The sequence below is a fragment of the Gossypium hirsutum genome, chromosome D08 (genome assembly GCF_007990345.1).
Source record: "Gossypium hirsutum isolate 1008001.06 chromosome D08, Gossypium_hirsutum_v2.1, whole genome shotgun sequence".
Classification (NCBI taxonomy): Eukaryota; Viridiplantae; Streptophyta; class Magnoliopsida; order Malvales; family Malvaceae; genus Gossypium; species Gossypium hirsutum.
This window is the reverse complement of record NC_053444.1, coordinates 67,627,788-67,638,136: the sequence shown is the minus strand read 5'-3', so window position 1 is coordinate 67,638,136 and position 10,349 is coordinate 67,627,788. Positions and strand designations below refer to the sequence as shown.

At 31.4% G+C, this 10,349-nt stretch overlaps 1 protein-coding gene across 1 annotated transcript; it reads right to left on the bottom strand.

Moving 5' to 3' along the window:
• Window positions 1-1,223: 1,223 nt before the first annotated feature.
• LOC107928289 (transcription factor JUNGBRUNNEN 1) lies at window positions 1,224-3,037 on the bottom strand. The gene is made up of 3 exons (XM_016859480.2): window positions 2,715-3,037; window positions 2,366-2,637; window positions 1,224-1,923 (listed from the first exon to the last, which is right to left on the bottom strand). The coding sequence occupies exons 1-3, from the start codon at window positions 2,944-2,946 to the stop codon at window positions 1,525-1,527; spliced, it is 903 nt and encodes a 300-aa protein (XP_016714969.1). The 5' UTR covers window positions 2,947-3,037; the 3' UTR covers window positions 1,224-1,524.
• Window positions 3,038-10,349: the final 7,312 nt, after the last annotated feature.

The following is a 10,349-nucleotide window of genomic DNA, read 5'->3' as shown; positions in this document are numbered from 1 at the left end:
ATATTAATATTAAATATTTTCAATAATATGTAAAGAATATTATTTAAAATTATTATTAAAATAAAATTGAAATATTAAATATTTTATTAAAATAATAAATTACATTAATAATTTATTATATGACTAAATATAAATAATTAAATATGTATGTTTAATAATATTGAAAAATATAATATTTTATATTAATATTTTAAATATTTTTAAAAATAAAAATTATTATCAATATAATAGTATTAAGCTTGATTTAAATTAATTTTTATATAAAAATAAAATTACTATTTTTCGGAAAATAACTTACACTTCTCAAAATGGTAAGCTATTTTATAGTAAAAAATGTTTATTTTACATTAACCTGTAAGTCATTTTCTATTGACCAAGCTGTTTTCTATGATACAAATATAGAAAAATGCAGAAAACATTTTCTGTAAAACTTTTTACATGTAAATAAACAAACCCTTATATTCAATTTTTTATCCTTTTTATAGACTAAATAATGAATGGGTAAACTACAAAAATAGTCACTTTTGTTTGCCTTAGATTACATTTTAGTCACTTATGTTTGAAATGTTACGCTTTAGTTACTTACGTTATCGTTTTGTTACGAAGTGGTCACTCTACCATTAAGCTTCGTTAGCTCCCTAACGACGGTCCTACGTGGTAATTCAAATGGGTTTTAAATGCCAACTTGAATGTCCTACGTTGCAGCCCAAATTAAATTTATTTAATTAAAAACATATTTTTATCCCAATAACTGGACATCCAAGTTGGCATTTAAAACCCATTTGGACTACCACGTAGGACCGTCGTTAGGGAGGTAACGAAGTTTAAAGGTAGAGTGACCACTTCGTAACAAAACGATAATATAAGTGACAAAAATGTAATGTAAGACAAATAAAAGTGACTATTTTTATAGTTAACTCATAATGAATTGATTTCAATAAAATGAACTTACAAATTCCTATGCCCTTTCATGAAAACCTTTTTCAGTAGTTGTAATTGATATTTCATCTTCATCAGCAACCATACTGCTTCTTCTCCAATCGCTCGGCGGCCATTTGTCAACATCCGTCCTTGTCCCTTTTTATACACCGATGTTTCCAACTTCTTTCACACAATATGAAATCATTCTCATTCGAAAATAATCGAAAACAATTTCACAGGTCTAAGTACAATTTTCAAGAATGTTGTTATATTTCCATTAAAAAACATTCCTAAAAGTCAAGTAACAAAAGACACAATCCAACATCATTTCATACATCTAAACTTGTTATTCAACAACTTCATACATCATTATTAACAATCACCGATATTTGAAAGAGAAGACACTACTCTCTTTTTGGCAATCGGTTTAACAAGGTTCAGGTCACCAATACAATTTCTTAATTCCTAACGTGGCCTGATCCCATAGTTGTTGATTTAAAATATGGATCCCATTGGATCCCACCATAACTAGATCCTACCTTAAACATTAGAACATTAGAGATCGAAACTAATACAATATTATATCTCATTAAAAATGATTCTTCACAAAAGAAAGGGATCAAGATCCAAGTCCAGAATTGATTTAAGCTCATCCCAGTTGGCATTTGTGAAGAAATCATTCACTGTTGAAAAGCTTGAAGATGGTGACGATGATGATGCCATACGTTGCAGCTCTCCATGATACCATTCCCCTCTGCAACTCTCATCATTCATCCCATGATCCATAACCATCTCACCATCATCATCATCGTCATCGTAGTTTTCAATGATTTGAGACCCGATTGTAATGTAATTTTCATGGCTGTTGGATTCCACACTGCAACGTTTGTAGCCGTCTACACCATTGCCATTGCTAGTTGAAGCTCGTTTAGCAGCACCTTGTCTCGAATCTTGTTTGATTTTTTTATTCCGCTTGAAGATTCGACATATTGTCCATACTTCCTGCAACCCCCAAACATGTATTTCACATTAATGTGCAGAAAATTCCAGGGATCAGCATTAAGTTATGCATGCACCTTTTCATTCTTCTCTTAGTTTATATTTTATAATATTTAAAGGATTAAATTGTAATTTTATTATTTTTTAAGGGTCAAAATATAAATTTATCATTTATTAACTTATAATTTTTATAAGATCAAAAATGTTATTTTGTCATTTTAGGAAGATTCTGGCAAATCAAAACCAGAAATGCTTTACGAGTCAAAGAGGAATCATAAATTTTTGAAGAGTTAAATTAATACAATTTTATTGTTATATTAATTTATTAATTCATAAATTTTAAGAAATTAAATGATAAATTTCCTAACTTCGAATCTATTAAATATAGTATGGACCAATTGAAAATAGATGGGATTCCCTTTAACAGTACTTTAAAGTTACTTACAGCTTCTTGTGCGGTCAATGTGGGATTGGGAAGGCGAAATTCATGCATCATCCAATCGGTTTTAGTTCCTTTTCCTGCACTTCCATGGTAGTACACTAACGTTTTTTTTAGCCCGATGGCTTCACCGCTTTTGACCGAAAAAACAGGCTTATCGATACCTGTCGCTTTCCAAAACCCTGATCCTGTCACTCGGTTTGGTCTTACACTGTTCCGATACTTTCTTCCTCGTTTACAAAAGAAATACAAGTCGTTCTCTCCCATCATGCCAGTTTCTGCGTGTTATGTATAAAACTAATCATTAACATGTCAAAATTCATATGACTATGATAGTAATGGTTAAGGAACGTACTTGGAAGATCAGAGGGGTCATATTTGTAGATATCGATCTCTTTGATAAGTTCGATTGTGAGGCATTTGTTGTCAACTTTTTGTCGAAGGTAAAACCCGACGAGCTCTTCTTCCGTCGGGTGGAACCGGAAACCTGGAAGTGGAACACCTTCGTCCACAGTACTGGTGGTGCCATCGACCATGTTCATCTTTGATTCTTTTTGCTGGCTAAGTGAAGTAAAAGGCACAAACATTTTTACATCGTTTTAATTTGCCTCGGTATGTGTATATATACTGAGAATATTTTGTAACACAGGCAAAGGTGAACCTTCCTAAATTGTAGGGGATAATATTCAATTAACCCTCACTATTTATCTTTTAAAGCTAAATTTAGCTTACAATCTTTTACAAAAAATTTAAATTTAATCATCAATTTTTTAAAAATAATTAAATTATTATTTTTTTCAATCAAAATACTACCTAAAATGTTAAATTTTAGATATGAAATCCCACGCATGCTTTTTTTTAAAAAACAATATGAAGTTTTTTTATAGATTTATATATATATTTTTAATTTTTTTACATATGAGATAAATAGTCCTATGTCAGTATAAAATATACGTGGACTGCTATGTAAGTTTCATACCATCATTGAAAAATAACGATTTAGACAATATTTTTGTAAAAATGTGATAATTTTTTTAAAAAAAATATTAATGATCAAATTGATTAAAGATATAATTGTTGAGGGCTATATTTATTATTATTAAAAATAATAATGATAAATTGATAATATGCAGTCAATAAGATTGTAAGGTCAAGTCAAATTATTGACTCATACAAAACGTCCAATCAGCTTAGAAACCGTCGTTCTTTTTCTTGTTTTTGTTGATGATTTATGGGAAGTGTCCAATGTAGACTAATTCCAATAACAGCAGTCACTTAATTATTGAGATTAGAATTTATAATTAAATTCATTAAAAATTGTAATAACGAGATATATTTTTGATTTAATAATGATAAAAATAAAGTAAAAGTATAAAATAATCGTTAAGAATACTAGATTATATTTATATTAAATAATATATTATAAATTAAATAATTAAAATTGCATTTATATTAAGAATTTGTTAAAAATTATATTTATATTGATTAATAAAATATATTAATATTAAACTATGATTAAAATAATAATAAAATTAACAAATATAAATTTTTAATTTAAAAAAAAACACGGGCAAAAAGGGATTACCTTTTTCACTGGTTTTTTTTTAAATATGTTTTTTTTTTGTCAAATTATGATTCGATCCCCCTACATAACATTCAGCTTTTATGTTTTAAGTTCGTATAATTTCATCCCGCTATTTTTAAAATCTCATTAGTTAATTTAAATTGTTAACACCTATACCGTCAAAACACTAATGTTTTTAAGAAAGGGTGAATATTGGGTTTTTTACAAAAATAATATAAAAAATAAAAAATTACCAAAATGTTATAAAAAAATTTATTTACCAAAATATATATAATTTTTTTATTTACCAAAATATATAAAAAAACAAAAAAAACAGAAAAAAAAACCTGGACTGATTTGACAACCCCCTGGGACAAGGGAACACTGTTGGCGGCACCAAACAAGGGAACCCTGTTGGCGGCACCAAACAAGGATTCCCTGTTGGCGGCACCACTCGTGTTATAAACACGAACTCTGTCCAGCTGAAACAAAAAAAATTAGAAAAAAAAAGAAAAGAAAGAAGAGGTGGTTCGGAAAAAAAGAGAAAAAGAGAGAAAGAGAAGAGAAAAATCAGGTATTTTTTTAAAAATAATTGATTATGTTATTGTTATTGTTTTGTATAATTTGTATTTTTTTTGTTTTAGTTTAGTTATTAAGATTAAAATCAATAAAACTCAAATTAATAGTTTTAGTTAGGTTTTTATTATCAAAATATTACAAAAAAAATAAAAATTTTATAGTATTATTATTATTATTATTATTAAGATGTTACTTAGTATTATTGTTAGTAAAAAATTAGTATTATTTTTATAGTTAGTTATTAATAATTTTAGTTAGTATTATTTTGTATATAAAATTATTAATATTATTATTGTGTTAGTTATTAGGATTAGTGGTTAAATGGCTTTCATGTACAAAATTGAATATAGAAACATTAATTTTTTTTATTTAAGTTATTTATTATCCGTGCGAGATGTTTTACGAGATTTTGTTTATTTTTTGACAGATTAAATATTGAAGATGGATGCTAAGTTTTTTGTATGCGTTTATTTCGACGGAGTCATCTTGACAACAAGTGTTGGATGTGTATTTGAATGTCAGCAACAAATAGCAATAAGATTTAATAGAAATGTCTCGTTTGATGAAATGAAGGCAAGGATTAATGCAAAAAATTTTAGACGTTGTGGGAGAAGGATAGTAAAAATTTTCTACAAGTTTCCAGTTTTGACAAATCCAGTCAAATTCGTCGAAATGGAACTTGCAGACGACGAAGACGTTGAGACAATGGTCGATCTCTACTGTGGGAACGGGAGTGACAAGAATGCACCGATTCACTCATTTGCTGAGTTAGTCGGTATGGAGCAAAATGCATCTGATGAAGAAGACGGAGCTGAAGAACCGCGGATGGTGGCTCCAATATCATACGTTGATAGTGAATCAACTATGGGTGGGATCGGTATCGACCTGAATATTACACCCGATGTTGATATGGTTGGTGGTGAAGAAGAATATGGTTGCGAAGAAGAAGGTGGCGGCGATCATTGGGATGAAGAGGTCGATAGTGACGGTGATCCCGATGTGGACGATGTACCTGATGGTATCGACGATGAAGACATTAACGCTTCTTCGATCAGGGAGCAGATGCGGCATATTTTGATACACAATAATCCTGGGCCACACATGTCGCTCATAGACCTCGATGCAGCGTATGTAGCTGAGTTCCCAGAGTACCCTGAAATAGTTCATCGTCACGGGCTGGCCGTAACATCTGATGATGAGGAGTTATTCATAGGCCAGAGATTCAGCTGTAAAGAAGAGTGCGTATATGCCATCAAACGGTACAGCATGAATATATCAGTTGATTATAAAGTCACAGTGTCTACTCCGAAAATATATGTTGGGGAGTGTTGGAAGGCAGCGAAAGGCTGCAATTGGCGGGTGCGAGCTGCATTCATTAAAAGTTCTCAGATGTGGGAGATACAAAAATTTGTTGGTCCTCATACATGCACATCAACACGTATGACAGAAGATCATGGAAAACTTGATTAAAAAACAATCTGTACGTGTATCATGCCAATGGTGAAGGACATGCCGACCATTAAAGTTTCGGTACTGATTGCCGAAATGCAAGCACGATTCCAGTATCGAGTCTCATATCGGAAGGCATGGATTGCTAAACAGATGGCGATGGAGCAACTGTATGGAGATTACGATTCATCGTATAACGAGCTTCAAGGTTGGATAGCTGCTATGCGGGAGTATGTACCGGGGACTGTGATTGAGTTGCAGACAAGGCCATATTACGGCCCGGATGACCAGTTACAGCCGGCAAAAAGGATTTTTCATCGGATGGTCTAGACGTTCGATCCATGTGTGCAGGCATTTTCCCACTGCAAGCCACTTGTGCAGGTGGATGGGACCTGGCTGTATGGAAAATATACACAGATCCTACTTCTTGCGGTTGCTCAAGACGGCAACAGAAGCGTGCTCCCGATAGCATTTGCTATCGTAGATAAAGAGAATATAGAGTCTTGGGAATTCTTCCTCACAAACCTGCGGAGGTATATTATTAGCAACGATAACATTTGCATCATCTCCGATAGAGGGAAGGGTTTAATTGCAGCAATCAGGCGTTCCGGTATGCCGTGGAGATCCGTTTACTGCATCCATCACATTGCGGCTAACTTCCACAAAGATTACAAGAATGCAGACTGGAAGAGACAAGTCGTGGCAATGGGTAAATGATAACCTTATATTTTCAATATAAGTTGTAATGTTTCATGTTATGGAGTTACTAGAACTTATTTTTCTTAATACGTATGCAGCGTACGAGTTAGAGCCACATATGTTCTGGCAAAAAATGATCCGACTTGAGAGTGACATGGAGGGGCAGACAAACACATCTTTCCGACAATGGTTGGGCACAATGGAGCCGTGGCAATGGGCTCAAAGTTTTGACGAGGGCTTTCGTTATGGCCAAATGACCACAAACTTAGTCGAGGGATCAACGATGTTTTGTTAAAAACACGTCATCTTCTGATTGCATCTGTATTTTCTGCTACTCTATACAGGCTAGCTACTTTGATACCAAGAATTGGTCAGCAGCAAGTCGACCAGATTGAGGCGAGACACGTGTTTGTCGAACATGTCAGGGATACAATGGTCACAAACCGTCGATTGGCGAGGTCAATAAATGTAGAAATATATTCACGACGACTGGAAACATTTCGAGTTACTGAGAGCATCAGTCATTGACCTGGTATACCAACTAGGTCCTACGGAGTTGATCTCCGGAATCGACGGTGCGGGTGCAGAAGGTTCGAAACACTTCATTATCCCTGTGCGCATGTCGTGGCAGCGTGTGCTAAAGTTAACGTCAATGTTGAACAATATGTCGATGATGTGTACACGCTGGAGCGCACATTGCGTGTCTGGGAAAATGAGTTCCCCGTCTTGCCTGACCTATCAACGTGGGAGGTGCCTTTGACGACTTTCGAGCTTCTCCCAGACAGAGGGCTGCGAAGGAATCCGAGAGGTCGTCCGCAGTCAAGCAGAATCCGTAATGAAATGGACATCAAGGAGAAGTCTGACGGAAAGTGTTGTGGAATATGCAGGTTAAGTGGTCATAGTCGGAATGAATGCCCTAACCGAAACTTTCATGTTGGACAGTCGTCCGGATCGGGTCGTAATTGACCTAATATTGTAAATTTTTATGTGTAATGATAAAAAACTATACAAATGATTATGATTACATTGTATCCAAATTAAGTTATAAAATAGTATATGGCGTTTGGAATTATTAATATTATATCGAAAATGGAGGCATATAACCTTAAATTAAGCTTTAATATAATGCAACTTTAAAATAATTATATTGGTAAAAAGAAATTGAACAATAACCATGGCCCAGCATGATGCAGATCCCATGGCACATGTTTGTACATTAACACGTTTGTATTTTTTTTGTATCAATTTAATTATTCTAGTTTCAGTTATTGTGGTTATTGTTCAATTTCTTTTTACCAATTTAATTATTTTAAAGTTGCATTATATTAAAGCTTAATTTAGGGTTATATGCCTCCATTTCATCAAACGAGACATTTTTATTAAATCTCATTGCTATTTATTGCTGACATTCAAATACACATCCAACACTTGTTGTCAAGATGACACCGTCGAAATAAACGCATACAAAAAACTTAGCATCCATCTTCAATATTTAATCTGTCAAAAAATAAACAAAATCTCGTAAAACATCTCGCACGGATAATAAATAACTTAAATAAAAAAAATTAATGTTTCAATATTCAATTTTGCACATGAAAGCCATTTAACCACTAATCCTAATAACTAACACAATAATAATATTAATAATTTTATATACAAAATAATACTAACTAAAATTATTAATAACTAACTATAAAAATAATAGTAATTTTTTACTAACAATAATACTAAGTAACATCTTAATAATAATAATAATAATAATACTATAAAATTTTTATTTTTATTTTGTAATATTTTGATAATAAAACCCTAACTAAAACTATTAATTTGAGTTTTATTGATTTTAATCTTAATAACTAAACTAAAACAAAAAAAAAATACAAATTATACAAAACAATAACAACAAAATAATCAATTATTTTTTAAAAAATAACTTCTTTTTCTCTTTTTCTCCGCAGCACCTCTTCTTTCTTTCTTTTTTCTTCTGATTTTTCTTGTTTCAGCTGGACAGAGTCCGTGTTTATAACACGAGTGGTGCCGCCAACAGGGTTCCCTTGTTTGGTGCCGCCAACAGTGTTCCCTTGTCCCAGGGAGTTTGTCAAATCAGTCCAGGTTTTTTTTTCTTTTTTTTGGTTTTTTTGTTTTTTTATATATTTTGGTAAATAAAAAAATTATATATATTTTGGTAAATAAAAAAAATTATAACATTTTGGTAATTTTTTATTTTTTTATATTATTTTTGTAAAAAACCCGTGAATATTTGATATAGTCTGGGTGTACGAGTCTTATATACCATTAGTGGACAATAACACGACATCTCATCTCTAGTGAAATAAAATATAATGAAAAGTTTATAAATAAATACTAATAATTTTATTTAAACGTAATTAATTATTAAGTATAATTATTATATTTTTCTCGAGTTTTGGATTTAGGACTTAGCATTTAGGATTTATATTGAGTTTAGAGTTTAAAGTTTACAGTTTAAACTTAAATAAAGTTATTGGCACTAATTTATAAGTACTCAACTTTTTTTACACAATGATAATGTATTGTATTGTTATTCACCAATGATACATGAAACCCATGCACTTACGATGCATTAAATAGTATTCCTTCAACTTAAAATCCAAATCAGCATTTTAACTCGAATATTTAACAATGTTAAATTAAACAAGCACAAATTTGAGCATGGTAAAGAGACTAAAACCAAAACTTGACTATAATTTAAATGTTTAGATTTTTATTTTATACAATATTAGAAGTGAGAATGGAGTAACACAATTTGAACATATGTCAAATGGGTATCCATAAAAACTGTAACCACCGCGAAATTGTTAAATGCATTGTCAACCCACATAATAATTTTGAAATAGAAAATACATGTGCCGATTAAATGACAAATATTAATTAATGATTTTTATTATAAATTGTTTTTTTTTATAAATTTTAAGGGTAAATTATTTTTGTATTTCTATTTTGATCATCAAATTATAAAATATTTCAATTTAATTATAAACTATCCGAAATTATTTTTTAGTTCCACCATTTTGTTCTGATTGGTTGATAGAAAGTTGACTTGGTCAACTCAATTGTACATCCTCACCCCTAGAGGACATTGAACCCACAAACTTTTTGGTTGTTGTTAAAAGTGCCCACAATTTATATAAATCTCTCTCCAAGGACGATAATTCAATGGTTTTAACAGAATAATTGTGGAAAGTGTACGAGCTATTGACCGTTTCTTTTATTATTTTTGATAGTTTTGTAATACTCCTACAATTAATTTTATGCAATTTATATGCCTTTTTTAGACAGTTTTATTTTTCAAATTTTAAACTCATAATCCAATTTTTTCGACTCTGTCACTAATCACCAAATCATCATCGACCTAAAATCCGACCACCATTTCATCACTAACCAAATACTCAACACAAACCCAAAAATCTCAGCCACCAAAACTAGCAAAAAGAGAGGAAGAAGCCATCCTTAGGCAACATGTTTATGTTCCAATAATGGCTCGAGAGTGAGGACCATTTTAAAGGTCAAGCAACATCAAGTTCCATTGTGCTGTTGAGTTCCGACCATCACATTCCATAGATTCTCTTGTGAATCAATATTTAAAAATTAGATTCGTTGCTTGAATTCATCAACTCAACAATAATTATAAGATTACAAATATTAGGCTTAATATTATAT

What these genes read in the sequence shown, in the direction of transcription:
- LOC107928289 (XM_016859480.2), bottom strand. Translation starts at nt 2,946, where the DNA reads ATGTTTGTGCCTTTTACTTCACTTAGCCAGCAAAAAGAATCAAAGATG. An exon ending in TGACCCCTCTGATCTTCCAA is followed by an intron (nt 2,638 to 2,714) that starts GTACGTTCCTTA and finishes CATAACACGCAG; the next exon opens with AAACTGGCATGATGGGAGAG. An exon ending in CATTGACCGCACAAGAAGCT is followed by an intron (nt 1,924 to 2,365) that starts GTAAGTAACTTT and finishes TGGGGGTTGCAG; the next exon opens with GAAGTATGGACAATATGTCG.